Here is an 18,526-nt window from a genome sequence, read left to right as displayed (position 1 = left end):
GTAGCTATTACATATACATCCATACAGATGATCACCCACCTCTCTCTATAAGCCTAGTGTCGTGAGAAACCCCTCTTCAGCACAGACCTCAAAAAGACAATGACTAACTTATAGAAGCACAGATTCTAGAGTTCATGGACAAAACACATTTTGTATTTCAACTCTACATACAAGGCACATTTTCTCACAGTTTTCATGTATATAACGAAATTCCTTAAACCTGATAAGAATGACTAACTACCCTTTAGCTATGCCAGAAAATAGCCATTGTAAATCATATACCCACTGCCAATAGAGGACGTTATCATTCTAGATTAAGTAAAGAAAAAAAGGCAATCCTATATTAGCCAAAAAAGTACAGAATACCCAGAACACAACCCAGAAGACTCAAGAAGGGAAACAAGCAGAAGGACCCAAGTGAGGAAGCCTGAATTCCCCCTTGGGAGGAAGAAGAAAGCAGTCACCACGGGGTTGGGGTGGGGGTAGGGGGGAACTGGGTGGGAGAGGGAACAGGGAGGGGAAGGGAAGGGAAAAAAACATGATCAGGCATTGGGGGGGAAGGGAATAGGGCTGAAGCCCTGAGGGTGAGCAAAAAGAATGGAAACAGGCAACCTCAGGGGAGGAGGGGGTGGGGGTGTACCAGAATGTACCAGAGACCTAGGTGGTGAGAGACTCTCAGAATTGAAAGGGAGGCACCTTGGATGAAGGATTCTACAGTGGGGAGGGGGAACTTGTAGAGCCCACCTCCAGCAGAAAGACAGGGCACCAAGTGAGGCATGGGGTTGCTATCCCACAGTCAAAACTCTGACCCAGAATTGTTCCTGTTTGGGGAAACTGTAGGGATGGAAACGGAGAAGAGCCTGAGGAAAAGGAGGTCCAGCGACAGGCCCAAATTTGGATCTAGCTCAAAGGGAGGCCCTGGGCCCGACATTGTTACCAAGACTGTGGTGTGCTTGCATATGCTAGCATGGCTGCTCTCTGAGAGGCCCAACAAGCAGCTGAAAAAGTCAGAGGTAGATACTAGCACATGGCCAATGGATGGAAGCCAGGGATCCCTGTAGTTTAATTGGGGAAAAGCTGGAGGAAGCTGAGGAGGAGGGCGACCCCGTGGGAAGACCCTCAGTCTCAACTGATCTGGACCCCTGAGATCTCTCAAGCACTGGACTGACAACCAGGCAGCATATACCAGCTGATATGAGGCTCCAACACATATACAGCAGACGACTGCTGGGTCTAGCCTCAGTGAGGGAAAGCACACCTGACCCTCAAGAGACTCGGGGCCCCAGGGAGTCCGGAGGCCTGGTGGAGTGGGGATGGGAGACATCCTCTTGGAGAATGGGGGGAATGTGATGGGGAGAGGTCTGGGGGCAGACCGGGAGGGGAATGAAGTCTGGACTCTAAAAAACGATTAAAGAATAAAATAAATAAATTTATATAAAAAAACTGGAAAAAAAAGAAAAAGGCAATGCTAAACAATATTATGCAGTGAAATTTATACACCCACTTTTAGTTATTGGGCCTTTTCAAAGTGGCGGGTTACCCTGTTTTCAGATGGGAACACTATTCTGTACTCCCTTGTTACAAAGATTATAAGCTCTATCCTTGGTTCTAGCCTTCGTTCAAACTAAGACGACTTAAAGAGTGGTTTGGCTGGCAGCTTTTTAATACTATATTTAATTAATAAAATGAATCAGCACTGTTTTATATAAGAGCTTTATGTTTGGCTCAAATGTATCCCTAGTAAAGAAAGTTGAATGCTTTCCAAAAAGGAACGCAAAACACAAGAAAACATCATCCTGCCATTTATCTAAGAGCCATACAATCCTATCAAAGTCTGTATCCAAGCAGCTAAATAAGTAATTACTGTTTCAACCTCTTTCCCTTCTTGTCCTGTGATGAATTATGAGAAAATCAGAAGCAAAATCAGAACAGAGGTTATTTTTTAAAGGCAAGCCATTACCAAGTTAAGTTAGCAAAATTCGTCTGCACAGAGCAAACGCAAACCGGGAACTGGGCAGAACTCAGACGCTCTGCGGGTCTCAGCGCAATCTCCACTAGGTAGGCTATGTGTATTCATTTACAGACAGACAAAAGTATCCCGAGCCAAGATTTGATCGGCTATGGCTCAGGCATTGCATGGTAGAGTGGGGCATTTACGTGTTTGAGTGTGGTCTGAGCAGTTGGAAGCCCGTGACTGACTATGAATCTCAGTTAATGCTGTTTTCTTCCTATGAGGTTGCAACCCCCTTCCGCTCCTTCAGTCCTTCCTCTGACTTCTCCATTGGGGCCCCAATGCTTTGTCTAATGGTTAGCTGTGAGCATCCGCCTCTGTATTGGTCAGGTTCTGACGGACCTCTTGGGAAGCACTATACCAGGCTCCTGTCATCAAATACTCCTTGGATCAGCAATAGCGTCTGGGTTTATGTTAGCACATGGGATGGATCCCTAGGTGGGTCAGTCTCTGGATGGCCTTTCCTTCAGACTCTACTCCACTCTTTGTCCGTGCATTTCCTTTAGAAAGGAGCAATTCTAGGTTAAAATTTTAGAGTTGCGTGGGTGGTCCCATCCCTCAACCAGGGGCTGTGCCTATCCACTGGAGGTGATTTCTATAGGTTTTATCTTTCCCGTATTAGGTTATTTCTGTTAATGTCATCCCCACTGGGTCCTAGTAACCTCTTCCTTCTCTGGCATCTGGGACTTTCTAGTGGCTATTCCTAGTTCCCCAACCCCCCCACTGCTACACACCTCTGTTCAATTTCCTGACCCTCTGAACTTCTCCTTCATCTCCCCTCACACCTGATCCTGCCCCCCCTTTATCCTTCCCTCTCTCTGACCCACTATGTTCATAGCAGCCTTATTTATAATAACCAGAAGCTGGAAAGAACCCACATGTCCCTCAACTGAGGAATGGATACAGAAAATGTGGTACATCTACACAATGGAGTACTACTCCGCTATCAAAAACAATGACTTCACGAAATTTACAGGCAAATGTTTGGAACTAGAAAATATCACCCTGAGTGAGGTAACCCAGTCACAAAAGAACACACATGGTATGCACTCACTGATATGTGGATATTAGGAAAAATCTCAGAATACCCAAGATACAACTCACAGACCATATGAAGCTCAAGAAGAAGGAAGACCAAAGTGTGGATGCTTCAGTCCTACTTAGAAGGAGGAACAAAATCAGGCCACTATTTTCTTAAATAGTGATGATCATTTTAATGTTTTATATTATTGAGCTTTTCACTTCTGTGACAATTTATTAAATTGGAATTTGTTAAATGTGTTTCTCTTTGTTCCATTGCTTTTTAAAATTTCACTGTTTGTCATTATAAGATTAATGATCATATACAGAAAGGCAGAGGATGACTGTAAATATTTTTTTCTTGTATTTGAACACCAGTTTAGTGACATAGAAACAAAATATCCAATCTTGTCTTACAATCCACAGGAGAGACATTAGAAAACAGTATGAAAAGTACTAATAAACAAGAAATCATATAGGTGCTTATGTAATAATGTTAAAAAGCAAACTGAACTCTAAATTCAGAGTGAACCCTTGGCCAAAATAACTTTCTGTCCAAAATAAACATCTCAGTTTTACTCAATTAAGAAAACACGTGGCTCTTTGGAGCAGCTCTTGCTGTCCTTTTCATGCCCTACGGTGCCCGAAGAGCACCTGCTGTGTACTAAGTCATAAGATCCACTCAACAAGTGTGTACCACCCAACGGGCCATGTTATTTTGGGGCATCAGAGAAGAAACTGCGAATACATCTAAGTTTATATGTAGTGAAGCCTTGGCCAGTGAATGAAATTGTGAGCCCCAGAGACTTACTCTCAATAAAAGTCACTTTTGATGCAAAATGAAGTAGATAAGGGCATATTTCCCCCTTTAACAAATGTTAATACAACTAAATAGATTCGCTATTTATAATATTTATGAATGGTACTCATACATTTCCAACCCAAGACAAAACTGTCTCACCAATCAGGCACCACACTCCAGCTGAGATGAGGCCTCCAACACATACACAGCAGAGCACTGCCTGGTCTGGGTTCAGTCAGAGAAGATGCACCTATCCCTCAAGAGACATTCTGGTGGGGTGGGTGGAGTGGGGACATCCTTGTGGAGTTGTGGAGACGGGTGGGGGGTTAATTTCGGGGGGCATGGGGGTGAAAGGATGTATGGGATGTAGAACCCTCAGAAGGTGGACGGGGAGGGGAGTAAAATCTGGAGTGTAAAAATAAATAAGTAAATACATACATACATAAACAAACAAACAAATAAGTTATAACTCTGTAAAGAGGAAATATAAAGTTTAGAAAGTTAAGAGAAATGTAAAAGAAAGACTAATCACAAAATCCAAGTAGTTAGTATGGCATTCTGAGATCTGAAAGTTCTGTTCTTTAGTTTCAGCACGTTTTAATTATGCCATTTGTCAAAAAAACTAAACACCACAGAAGCTTAGGTAATCATAATCTGCTTACATTATCACAGCGCTGGTACTCATAATAACATCCTTAATGATCTGCAAGATTGAAGTAACCTCTGAATAATCAAATGAGAAAGTCTTTATACTTCTAGAGATCTTAAAACTACTTTGCATTTTTTTTATTCCTTGAGAATTTATAATCCATGTAAGGCATGTATGTCTCTCCATTAACCTGACTATTAAATTAGCTTCAAATTCCTTTGTAGGTTTCCCTTCTAATCATTCCTCTAGACACATGCCCTGTCTTGCAATTCTTCTCTCTCTGTCTCTGTCTCTGTCTCTCTCTGTCTCTGTCTCTGTCTCTGTCTCTGTCTCTGTCTCTCTCTCTCTCTCTCTCTCTCTCTCTCTCTCTCTCTCTCTCTCTCTCTCTCTCTCTCTCTCGTTTTTCCTAGCTAAGAGTAACTGCCTCCAAAAAGTGGGATGGAAAAATGAGACAACTTTCAATATCATAATGGAGCAAGGGTTTTCCTTAAGCTTTGAAATTATACCAGGCATCAACAGGGAACAAGTGCTCTCTTTGTCACAGGACATACTTCGATAATGTACAATGTAAAGATTTTCCAGACCTCCTGAAGAAGACAGCATGCTGTGATCATTTAAATAGTGTCATTTGGCTCATATAATACCAACTCATTTAAAGCTCTACTACTGAACCAGTGCTGTCATTCACAGTGCAGTTGTTTTAGTCTATCCATATAAGCTTGTGTCCTTGCTTCTCGATCCACACAGATTTATCTCTCAGAAGTTGCTAACTTTGCCACCAGACCCAAGGGTATCTTCTCATTCACCATGAGTCTAAGGTTTGAGTCATAGTTTGTGTGGATGATAACCACGCCTCATCCAAAGTCTTTTATCCCGGGCACCCATGACATTAAAGATTCCCATGTCTTTCCACTTCTCCCACAAATTTAAAAAAGTCCCTGTGCCTTTTTAACTAAGTGGAATGGGAATAAGAGACACTCTTGACATCTTCACAGCTAGCAATGCCACCCATCGGTTGAGATTGCCCTACCGTCATTCCTTGGTACTTCCTGAATTAGGTCTTTACTTTTGGCTGCATGAAAGACAGCAGCATTTAAAATTAACCCCTGACCCCAGCACATCACATTCCATATATTTAAAATAACAAATTATTTCATTATTGAAACAGTTCCTTCTTTCCATTTTTACTTTTGCCACCTTCCATTAACAGTTCTTCTACCTCACGGTTATCCAGTATGGCACTGGTTCCTCAGATCGGCCTTCCGACCCCTTCGCTTCTGTTCACTCTGCCTCTTCTGCTTTTCCTTAGAGTAGTGTCAGTACCTGTAAATTAGTCCCATCACCCGAGCATTCATTTTCTTCCAGATCTACCCTGTGTTTCACAGGGAATCAGCCCAACGAATGTTCCTTAGATGAATTAAATAAGGGGACAAAGTTTTAAAGTTTTCAGAGAAGAGAAATTTCTACATAAAGGTCACACAAAGTAAATTGCTGAGCTTTCAAAAGTGTGTATCTTAACCAAGAAGGAAGATGATAACTCTAAAATTAAAAGTGAATTATAATAGCACTTTGGACCCTGTTGTGTAGCAGAACAGAAAGAAAAAAAAATCTGACAAACGAACCTCTTAGTGATTTGGAAAGAAATATGCCATATTCTTAATCTTTTTAAAACCTCATTAAAATTCTGAAGAAATTTCATTCATTGTTTGAGATGGTCATAGTTGTGGCTACTCCACATACCTGAGGCAGAATTTTAAATTTAGAAGGTCATATTTTAGGTATAGAGTCCAGCATTCTCGTCATCAGATATTTAAGTGCAATGCCCTTGAAACCTTTAACTACCTACATCACTGGGAAAAGCTTGCTTATTTGTAGCCCCTGGATTTTGGAAGACATTATTAAAATATAAATGTATCATCTCTCTATCTATTAATTACTTATGCCAGATTAGCTCTTACTTCTCAACAGTCTATCAGAAAATGTTTCTATGCAAAGAGTCCCAGTGAAAACTTTCAATCCATAAAGCTGTCAGAAGCCATTAGTATAGAACTCCAAATTTACATGTTTTTAAAGCCTTAATGACTATAATCCTATAAGTAGGAAAAGTGATAGTTGAACTGAACAACTAGATGTGATTTTTAGAATATTTTATTGCAGCTTATTGTTCTATGAATGTAAATGCTGATCGATCTGCACATGAGAACCCCATAGAATAAAACCACTTGGTCCATAATGAACCAGAGCATCATTGGACAAAAATCTGAACTAGATTAACTAATAGAGAAGGTAGTTTCTTTTTAAAATAAAATTATGTCTATTGATTACAAAGACCAGACTGATCAAACTACCCCAGTCATCCTAATCACAAATTAGCTGCAAAACTTTAAAACTTTTGTAAGACCAAAGGTTGAGTTGTAAAGTGCTTTGCTGCATTTGCTTTGTACCTTTATCCTTAACTCCAAAAAACAATTTTTTTAGATTTGGTGATGCATGGAATCAAAAGGGAAATTAGCTGAGATCAGAAACCCTACAATGTGAGGATAAATCTGCAGTGATGTATTTGATATAATTTTGAGAACTTGTTGATAATGTGAAACTTTGTCCACTTACTTAATATATATCTTTAAGATCCCTGTTGTTGAAAGATGCAAAATCTGGCCTTTTCTCCTGTAGCATTAATGAACTAAATTTAAAAATTATCTTACTAATTTTTGAGCCCCTTGCAAGGCAAGAAAATGACATTTTCATCTAATAACTGGGGGAGGGGGTGCATGACTGAAGTTAAGTGTAACTGTACCCAATTGTAAAGGAAAATAGCTCGAATATACCCGGAAGTTGGTATAAAAGACTTCTTCATATCCGTATCACTTTCTATTATCTTTAAGGAATCAATATATGCTTCTTAAAGTATAAAATTAGTTAACCCTTGGATCTTAGCCCTGTACTTTTTGCTAGAATGAATTATTCCTTTGTGATCTGACAATATATTTTCACCTTACATTTACTTTTAAGTATTTTCATAATCTGGAAAACCTAACATCTGGTCAATGGTAGATATTTAGTAAACTTACTTGAATCACTCTTTCTATGTAGTTTTTTTTTATCTTAAAAGTACAGCAAATAATCATTCTTTGCAAAATGTATTGAGATATAACCTAAGAAGTAGAAAATTAATCTGTAGTCTCCGAAAAACAAATTTGAGATTTTACTTAAAAATTGTTCCCATCATGTGGTTTTGAGTTCTTTTGAATCATGTTTTACTAAAACCAGGATGTCTTACTTGGTGGAAATATTTTCAAGTTACTTCCAGTATTGTTACAGGATTGACTCTCCAAAGTAAAGATGCCTAAAACAAGTGTCTTATGGATATCAAAGAACACACAACACACACACACACACACACACACACACACACACACACACACACACACACACCCCACAGCTAATCATTTTTTAATTGGCTCAAAAAAAATCTCCAATCAAATCAGGGCAATTTCACATTGTTTCAGCATTACTAACGTTGGTCTTTGTGTAACGACTGTGACACCATGACAGTGAGGTATTCATTTTTAAGCTTTAAACATTTTACCTCTATGTATCCAATAGAAATACAATATGTAAATTAACCTATATTATCTGTATGCTGATTGGCTTGACTTCCCCTGAATGTCACAATCTCACCACCCAGCGATGAGGTATTTTACTGCTGTCTCGAGATCAAATTATTACTGTAGAGAGATTTTTTTTTCTATTTCATTAACAGATTATTATAAAGCAATAAGCTTGCAGGAAGACAAGCAGACGTTTTACCTTGAGATTTAATGAAAGCATGCCTGCTAGCTTTTAAAGGGTGAAGAGTGGGTAGTTGTTTAAAATCTTACCCCACCCTCGCAAAAACTCTTTGGAAATGGGAGAATCGAGACGAGGATGATTCTTGAGGCGTTCCTAATCACCAGGTGTCAGACTATGTGGTGTTTGTGGACTGGTGTAAGTTTCCTGTATTCATCATATTCCTGGTATTTTTTTTTATGTCTAATAACAAAGGAAGGAAAGGGGGAACTCATCATACACATCACCGCTTTGACATCAGCAACCTATTGGTCATCCCAGCTTGGAAGAGAAAGGAGAGTCTTGTTGCTTTGGGGTGGGACGTGAGGAACAGCCATGTAAAATCCCTGTACTCCTGATCCGCTAGTCACGTTCGAGAAGGTAGAATGAGTGGAGATCGGTTTTGCACTTGTCGCCTGAACTTAGCCTCTCCTTCCTTAAATGCAGATCTGCGTGCCCTGGAGAACAGATGACCAGTGACAAAGACAGGGCTAACCCTAACCCGCTTCCCTTCTTCCCCCACTGGCAAGGATTTTTTTTTGACTGTGTTAATTATTTTTTCCTTTCCTTTTTTTTTTCTTTTACATTCTTTCTTTTTCTTTCCCCAGCTAACGTGCCAAATCAAAGATCAGCAGGGAAAAAATCATTTGAGAAGAAATCTACAAGGCGCATCCAATGCTTAGCAGGACCACCCTGACAGAGAAAGGAAGACGATGTTTCGGGAAGGCAAGGGTTCGGGGCAGCTGGGGTGGAGGCGGCGGTCCGCGGCACCGTGGCTTCGTGCGCTGCCCTAGGGGGAGAGGATGGGCCTGAGGTCCGGGAAGAGCCTTCCCGAGCCCCCCACTGCCAATGCGGGGAGGGAAAAGTTCCGAAGCTGCCTCGAGGGAACAAAAGCCTGATTTGGAGCTGTCTGAACTGGACTGGACATTGAAGCAAGCCAGCCTGCTCCGGAGACAGGCAGGGGGCTCCTGCTGGCTCGGCGGAGGCCGGAGCAACCCTCGCCGCCGCCCTCGCCACCGCGCCGCCGCCGCCGCGGCCCCTGCGTTACTGGGGGAGACGGTGCCGCTGCGACAGGGGAGGACGCGGCTGGAGCTGAAGGAGGCTCCAACGCGCAGGCGCCGCCGAGCCCTGCCTGGATGCTCAGTCAAGGCACTCAGGAAAAAAAAAATCAGCAATTTATAGAAAGAAGAAGCTATAGTCTGTCGGGATATCCAACACCAACAGGTAGGAGGATATACTCTCGGTTAAGTTTGGGGGAGGGGGTTGCACCGTGCTAATGAAACTGCAGGTTCATCAGGATACAGCCCTCCCTGAGGGTTTTTTTTTTTTTTTTGACAATAAACTGCATAATGGAAGTACATTCAGACAATGCATCTTCTGTAAAGCTTATTGAGAATTCGGTTTCTGGAAACGTTTGCAAACTGAGGACTATGAGGCTGCGAATCAAGGAGAACCCTTCCCTTGCAGCACAGAAGCAATCTCTTCCCATCTTCGAGTATGTAATGCATCTCTCTCTCTCTCTCTCTCTCTCTCTCTCTCTCTCTCTCTCTCTCTCTCTCTCTCTGCCTCCCTCCCTCCCTCCCCCCCCCCCTCCCCCCATCCCCCCCTCCCCGTTATAAATCCAGGGGTGGTGGATTTCAGTTTTCGTAATGTTGCATGATGCGATCGGTATTTACCCGGGGATGTACCGGTTGGGAAATTAACATCATCGGATGCAGTTCTGCCTGGGCTTCCATCAGCATATTCCAGGCAAGTGAGAAGTGGCAAAGGAAACACGCTTCGTGGGAATAACAGAGGAAACTGATTTCCCTGGTGTGGCTCACAGGCACCTAGGAGACAATGTGCATTTTGTTTGAAAATAAAGCCACTTGTGATTTGCAACAGAGATTATCAGTGTAAATGAGAAAGGCTTAATTGCCCAAGAAATACTGTTTCATGTTCTATTCATTTGAATCTGGGCAGCCAAGGTTTACAAATAGAAGTGCATTATCCCTCTGGGTGTGTTTCCCTGGCCAATATTTACGTTTACCATTTTTAATAATCATGTAGCTTTAAAAGAGACAGGATTTGCCCAAAAGGGAGGTGGGGTGGGGTGGGGTAGTAGGGAGAGAAAGACAAAAGATTAAATCACATCGAATCTCCCATCGACAGGTTTCTATTCATTTTGAAGTCTGGTGTTAAAATTATGCTTCAAGATTAATCAACAAATATTTTTACGCAGCATGAACAGTGGCATTTGACTTAAAAGACATAGATTTGCAGAGGCTCTCTGCGTGCATGTGAGCTGAGATGCTTCCTTTAAAATACTGACGGTATTAAAGGAGCTCAAATAATTGTGGGTAGCCTCCTATCTGCCTCCTCTCAGCAATCTTGCAGATTCCATTGCAAAGCTAGTGATTAATTCTTCAGGCTGGCGTATTTTACAACTGTGGAACAATTTATTCCCTTCCCTCCTGAAGATGTCCAAATCTAACTATATGGTGTGTGGAGTAAGGGCATTGTTAAGTTCACCTAGCTTAGAATCCTGAAACAGCCAGTAAGTACTCTGACATCTCAAATGCTGCTGAAGCAAACAGTGCTGTTTGCAATGGAAACTTTATTTGCTTCCTCAGAAAGGAACAGCTTTAAGGTAGCACTGACATCATTACTTATCAGCTGAAGAACTGATAGTTCTCTCTTTTTTTTCCTCTTCTTCTTCAGATATTCTGATGGCAATTCAAATGGAAGGCAAGAGGAAGCATGACCACAGATTGGATCTGAACTCTTTGTGGATTACATTTTCAGTAAAATGTATGGATCTATCTTTTCCTTGTTCTTATATCTAGATCATGAGACTTGACTGAGGCTGTTTCCTTATCCTCCATCCATCTATGGCGAACTATAGCCATGCAGCTGACAACATTTTGCAAAATCTCTCGCCTCTAACAGCCTTTCTGAAACTGACTTCCTTGGGTTTCATAATAGGAGTCAGTGTGGTGGGCAACCTTCTGATCTCCATTTTGCTAGTGAAAGATAAGACCTTGCATAGAGCTCCTTACTACTTCCTGCTGGATCTGTGCTGCTCAGACATCCTCAGATCTGCAATTTGTTTTCCATTTGTATTCAACTCTGTCAAAAATGGCTCTACCTGGACTTACGGGACTCTGACTTGCAAAGTGATTGCCTTTCTGGGGGTTTTGTCCTGTTTCCACACTGCCTTCATGCTCTTCTGCATCAGCGTCACCAGATACTTAGCCATCGCCCATCACCGCTTCTATACAAAGAGGCTGACCTTTTGGACGTGTTTGGCTGTGATCTGCATGGTGTGGACTCTGTCTGTGGCCATGGCATTTCCCCCAGTTTTAGATGTAGGCACTTACTCATTCATTAGGGAGGAGGATCAGTGTACCTTCCAACACCGCTCCTTCAGGGCTAACGATTCCCTAGGATTTATGCTGCTCCTTGCTCTCATCCTCCTAGCCACACAGCTTGTCTACCTCAAGCTGATATTTTTTGTCCACGACCGAAGGAAAATGAAGCCAGTCCAGTTTGTAGCAGCAGTGAGTCAGAACTGGACCTTTCATGGCCCTGGAGCTAGTGGCCAGGCAGCTGCCAATTGGCTAGCAGGATTTGGAAGGGGTCCCACACCACCACCTTGCTGGGCATCAGGCAAAATGCGAATACCACAGGCAGAAGACGGCTCTTGGTTTTGGATGAGTTCAAAATGGAGAAAAGAATCAGCAGAATGTTCTATATAATGACTTTCCTCTTCCTAACCTTGTGGGGTCCCTACCTGGTGGCCTGCTATTGGAGAGTTTTTGCAAGAGGGCCTGTAGTACCAGGGGGATTTCTAACAGCCGCTGTCTGGATGAGTTTCGCCCAAGCAGGAATCAATCCCTTTGTCTGCATTTTCTCCAACAGGGAGCTGAGGCGCTGTTTCAGCACAACCCTTCTTTACTGCAGAAAATCCAGGTTACCAAGGGAACCTTACTGTGTTATATGAGGGAGCATCTGTAAATCTTTAGCCTTGTGAGATACTAACCCTCTCTGCTAAGCAATTGTGGCCTGTAGCCATGTCTTGAGAAGAAGAAAAAAAAGAAAAAGAAAACAAGGATGGAATCAGCAGTTGTAAGGATTTGGTCAACGTTCTGCAGTCTTTGCAATAGTTCACCTATAATCCTGTTTTAAATCTCAGAGTGATCCTGCTGACTGCTGGCGAAGGTTTGTAATTAAGAAAGGACAGAACCACTGCCCTAAGTTTCTTTCTGTGGGTGAACACTAGATAATGAACGTAGCAGGTGCTAAGTATCAGTGCTAAATGCTGTGTATATCATCACATATGAGAAAAAAACTTAAAAAAACAATTAGCATTGGACATTTTAATAAATTAAGTTGACATGAGGTAAATGTGTTGATAAAAGCTAATTTTAGAAGTTTGAAGACTTTAAAACATTTCATACTATTTTTGTTTTGCAAAGACTACACTACTGGGGGACTTAACAGTACTGTAATTCTTAAAAAGATGTGCCATGAATTATTGGGGTACAATACTTTAAACACGCCTTGTGAGTTTGGGGGAAGCATTCCAAAGCAGTATATTGGTTCCAATTAGAGTTTACCTTTTTTGTATTAATATATTGCTATTTCTAAATTCCACTTTCCTTCCCTACCAGTGAAATTGCTAGCATTGAACTGTATTTTTTGTTTTTTTTTTATTTAATAAAAAAAAAAAAAAAAAAAAAAAAAAAGTTTCCAGTTTGTTTCTATTTGACAAATGCTAGATATCTGTCCGGGAGGCAACATGAATGGAATCAACTGACCACAGATGAGCAGTTCTAAAAATGCAGAATAAACACGTGTTGCCTTAAAGGGTTATCTAGTATCCTTCATCTTCTTTAGCAATGGAGCAAGTAGTCAAGAGGCATTGAATCAGTAACTGGCCATGGCTGTTCCTCGGGAGTTCATGGAAGAGCATTCAATGCTTTCCCCTCTTCCCTCACGTGGTTTGGAAGTTCGGGGACACACCATTAGGATAATGAGATTTTCTTCTGAGGTGTGCTACCCATTCTAGTGTGTTCTAAGAAGCAGACAGTTGATATGTGTTTATATTGTAAGTCAGCTGTCAGGGGAGCCCACAGCCTTAGTGTGACATCTGGCACAACTTGTGAAGCATTTATTGTATGGAAGGCGCAGTCTTCTTTATACTTTCTGCACATTCAGTGTATTGGTCCTTTCGATTATTTCAGTTCTAACTTGTGAAAGCTTATAATATGATTTCTGGTATTTTAGAAATACATTAGATTCTGTGAGTCTCATTCTTTAAGATACAGATGTGTGAACTTCAATATAAAATTGCATTTGCCAAAATTTATCTGTGTAGCCTGTTAATTTTCGTGGAGTAAATTTTACACTTTTGGCATATAATTTTCTTTAATCTAGCAGATAAGCACAAACTAGAAAAACTTGCTTTATAATTATTTTACTTTTGTAGTTACTATATTCTGAAGCTGGAAATATGTGAATAACAGCATAAAGCTGACAATATTTAAAAGCATTATTGAGTAGCTCTACAAATCCATCCCTTTATTTATTATTATATGCCAGTAGTATTTACAAGTGAATACATGTCTAATGGTTTGGTATTTTAATATAATTATTGCATTTTACTGTACAGTAGAAATTTTGAGTTCTAAATCTATGACTTGTAAGGAAGGTTTGTAGGATCAGTATTGCAAAGCCAGAGAAAGTTGCTATTACTTCTGTTGGCTTCCCATAGTTTTGTTTGTTTCTGAAGGGACATTTGTTTGCTTTGCTTTTGTATATGAAAAATAAGGAAAAGAACCTAGCAAAACAGGATTTCTCATTGATGCAATACTTCTACAAACAGAATTTTAATGAGTAGGAAAAACAAACAACTGAAAATTTCAATGTCTATGCAACTATGAAGTTTTTGCTCAAGCCATTATTAGTGAGCAGTCTAACCTCATTTCTACACCAAAGCTGATTTGATCTGGGACAAAATTTAATTCACAGCAGTGAGGTGGATCTAGCAATAAAAGCTCATTGTTGGTACTAAAATCATTACCAAAAACACAATAAAAACAATATTACCAAAACATGGTCTGCTAACATGTTTCCATCTCAAAATTTGCAGGAAACACATATGACATTGATTATTTTCATGAAGAACTTTGCTTAAAGTTTCGACTATCAATCAGAAATTTCAGCTATGATCTTGAGGCCAGGAAACATGGGCTTCACCAATCCATAATTCCATTATTTAGAGAAGAGAACAGATGTGGATCGAGGGGTTTGGGGATAGGACAAAAGAGAAAGGGAAGCAATTTTGCCTGACTCCACCTCTCTACTTGGACTACAACTCAATTTGTATAAGTGACTGTTGGGGGTGGGGGCATTAGTGAACACAGCTAACTCTAGTGACTGTCTCTCTTGAACAATTTAGAGTTTTCAGGTAAAGCCTGAATCAGTGGATCAGACACAGCCTCAGCTACAAGTTTTTAAGTCAGTAAATAATCGTAGTAATCATAAAAAAAATAAGTCTTCCCCAGTGTCTTTATGACAAAAACACGTTAGCTATTTTGGCAACCATTTCGATAGTCAATAGAAATAGCTGGCAATTAATTCAACTTGAAAAGGTTACTAATCTTCAATCCACAAAAATACATTCTCATTGGGGAGTCCAACTTCCCATTGAGAGAGACTCCTCATCAATAAATAATGGGTTCTTCTTAGACTAATTACACTACAGAGCTTAACGGTCTTCACATTGCTTTTCCATCAGAGTGGTAATGTTTTTCAGTGGATATGCCTGTGCTCTGCCATCTGGTTCACTTTGTACACAGTAGATTTTTATGTTCGTGGCTGTGGAATCCCATGCAGATATTAACTAAGGCAGATGGAGGTGAGTAACTTGTCTGGTTTTCTACATAGGCTTGAATTAAATAACAAAAATTGATTGTAATTGAAAAACATTCACTGTAAATAGAAACGTCAATTGACTGTCTTTCTTTACATGCTACCTAACTCAATTTCCACATCATCGTTCTCTATGGAATTGATCAATTGTTAATACTTGGAGATAGCCATATTTCCAGTCATCTACATATTTACGGATGCTTATCTGAGTAGCTTCCTCGTTTACTCATTTGTTCAGTAAATCTGTCCGAGGCTCTGGGCTTCATGCTGTGACTACTGTGAAAAACATGACAGCCAGAACAAGCTCTCTTTGAGAAAGAATCAACAGACATGGAGTAACAGTGAGTTGTGGGTGCTAAAATAATAAATCCTCCTAGAGTAGCATCAGAATTGACGAGCACAAATTCAGTGTTTCCACCTTCTCTCTAATGCCTTATCTCCTGGTTTGCCTTGGAATCTTTTATGTGTCATACTTCCTCAACTCTGGGAAATCGTTTGCTACTGACTAAGGAAAGTGTCAGGACCCTGCCACTCAAGCTTAAGTGGATCACTGACGCTGTGTTTTGGAAATAGCTCCCATGTTATTCACGGCTTGTGTAGAGTCACAGAGAAACATAAATGTGAAGTCGCTCCCCACCCCACTGTGCCCTAGCTGTTTACTTCCAAAGGACATAGTTCCATTCCTTCAGGAGACTTGGAGATGAGTCTTTTCTGCTAAAGTCACCGTGACAATGTCTCAAGGGACAAAACTTATCCCTGTGCATCTTAGTGATTAGCATCAGGGGGCTTTTCCCCAGTGCAAACCAAAGACAGAAATATGTGAAATGAGGTATATTTTTGTTATTCAAACATTCTACCCCTGTTTAGATTACTGTTCTTTATTGGAGGTGAAAATATAACTCCCGAGTGCCCTATAGCTAGAAAGTTGCTTTGGACTCCAGCAGTTATTCTCATTGCAAGCACAATGAAATGCATGTGTGCTTAGGGGGACATGCACCTTCCACGTAAGTCATTCAACTACTTAACTGGGCTGCATCTGTGGTGACTGCTGGGAAGTGGTAGATTGAGCCCAAACTCTTCACTTTTCTGTATTCACCATTAGGCAAATTTGGGTTTTTATTCTGTCTTATTCCATGAGTAGCCCAGACAATAACTTGTTTACACACACATTTCACCTTGTATCAATTTCATACTGAAAAGGAAAAAAAAGAGCTAAAATAATAACTCATGCTTTCAAACACCAGCTGACAACACTAAAATCAAAATGTGTAAGTCTATTATAGTTTTGAAGTCTTGTGAGTTTGTTTTTCCATGATTAAAAAAACAAATATATTATGTTTGTATTTGACAATAGACTCTTATGAATATTTTGAATGGAAATTACAAGTTCTATTATCTGTTCATTAAGGAAAAATTTGTCCTTTCCAATTATGGACATGCCATTGATTCTGTGACTTTCTTATACCTTCAAAACTTTTACTTATCTCATATTAAAATGATAGAGTTGCTCAAAGCTGAGCAATGACTCCAAAGCCCTCACAGTGCTTAAAATTAAGGGAGCCATTTGTAAACGGCCAGTTTAATTTTGCCACAAGTCAAAATAGTCAAGTAAATTAAGAATAGTCTTTATTTTTAAAAAGGTGCAACACAAGGAGATTTGGGGTAAACAGATTGACAAAACTTTTGCCTTATGATGCAATGTAACTGATTCCAAAAAAGAAAAGTAAAGACAAAAGCCTTTAACTTAAAAATAAGTTACATAAATAAAGCCTTGTTTTTAAACAAAGTAAGGAACTTTTGCTTCATCTCCTTTTGCCAATAGGATGTTGTCCATTAGCTGCTAAACCCTTTGAGTTAATAAAGCTTTTAAAGTCAGTTTCCTCTCCCCAAGTCAGGAAGTTGATAAAGCACCAGATCCTCTAAAGCTCAGAGAGGAAACCCAGGAGAATGTGTTTCCCTAGAAGAAGCTGTACAAACAGACCCTGCAGGAAGCCACAGGTCAGTTGGAGATTCACACCTGACCTCTTGAGCGAGGCCCCACCTACTTTCGATGCCTCAGGACACATTACCCTCTCAGTGTAGAAGATAATAAATTCTTGACACAAATAGCAATGCTGATATTGTAATTCAGGGCAAGTTTTATGAGGCTTTGATAGATAGTAAGGTACTGAATCATTTAACTTATGTGGGTACCCACTATTGATCACAGGCTGTAGAAGCAAGGTATCTGTTATGCCACAGGCAAGGGATTGTAATACTAAAAAGTGTTACAGTTGGAATGAGAACTGAGCGTGAAGTACACAAAGCTAATCAGTTGCTTCCTTTTATCGACGTAGGGAAATGAAAAAAAATTAATAATTGAAGCAGAATTTGTTCTTTTGTCTTTCATCAAAAACTGTTGAACTTAATGTCGGTTTTTTCCCCCCCACGAAAATGAATTTCCTACCGTTTTTGCTAAGCATTTGTTTACAGAAACATAACTTTAATGTGATAATCATTCGTTATGGCCCCTATTTTAGATGGACTCTTTGTCAAGTGACTTTGCCTTTCTGACTTATCGATAGAAATGGGAATACAGTAGTTTATGAATTCTGGAACCATTGAGAAGATTCAGCAAGAGCGTCCCTGTGAGGCCCTGGCTGAGGCTAACATTTTAAATAAACTTTACTTCATGCTGCAAAGGAGCCTCATCATCCCACACTGAATCTGAGACAATGTGCTAAGTGCTGTGAGGGAGACAGGTGAGATAAGTGTTAAAGCGACACAGACAAGCAATTAACTCTGTGAAGGTGGGAGAAGGGAGGTGAGGGAAGAGTGGCAACTGAACGGCTTCCGCAGGGTAATCTTAATTTCATTGGCTTGACAAAGTTAATAGAGCTGTTCAGATTGAGGAGCCACAGGATGGGCAAGTGAAGAAGACATGGGGAAAACCCCTGATGTGTTCAACAGAAAACTAATCAAGGAGTTTTATGTGATTTAACTGGAGCCGAGGAAGAGCCAGCATGGAGGAGTAACTGAACAGCAAAACTTTTAAAGGTTGGAGCCCGTATTCTGTCGCTCACTAGTTATTAATTTTTTTTTGAGTTCCAATATGCTTATCTGTAAATTGGGGAGGAAAAGAGCAGCTACTAGGTTTAAAACTATGCCTTGAAAATTATATGAAATAACAGCAATTTGTTACTCTAGAATATGCCCAAGAATATCCTAAACATGTTTCTGGTATTGACTCATTTGACTATCAAAAGTAGAGGTTATTAATATTTATTTATGCTTTGGAAATTTAGAGGCTACAGCAGAGAGT

The 18,526-nt window shown here is 40.3% G+C and overlaps 1 protein-coding gene across 1 annotated transcript; it reads left to right on the top strand.

Annotated features, from left to right (window-relative positions):
- The first annotated feature begins 8,162 nt into the window (after window positions 1-8,162).
- Gpr85 (G protein-coupled receptor 85) lies at window positions 8,163-14,405 on the top strand. The gene is given in 5 exon segments (XM_032906933.1): window positions 8,163-8,469; window positions 8,919-9,534; window positions 9,936-10,059; window positions 11,011-11,940; window positions 11,943-14,405. Coding segments are annotated over 2 exon segments (1,110 nt in total). The 5' UTR covers window positions 8,163-8,469; window positions 8,919-9,534; window positions 9,936-10,059; window positions 11,011-11,180; the 3' UTR covers window positions 12,293-14,405.
- Window positions 14,406-18,526: the final 4,121 nt, after the last annotated feature.

Source organism: Rattus rattus, chromosome 6 (genome assembly GCF_011064425.1).
Source record: "Rattus rattus isolate New Zealand chromosome 6, Rrattus_CSIRO_v1, whole genome shotgun sequence".
Classification (NCBI taxonomy): Eukaryota; Metazoa; Chordata; class Mammalia; order Rodentia; family Muridae; genus Rattus; species Rattus rattus.
This window is presented reverse-complemented; position numbering and strand designations above follow the sequence as displayed.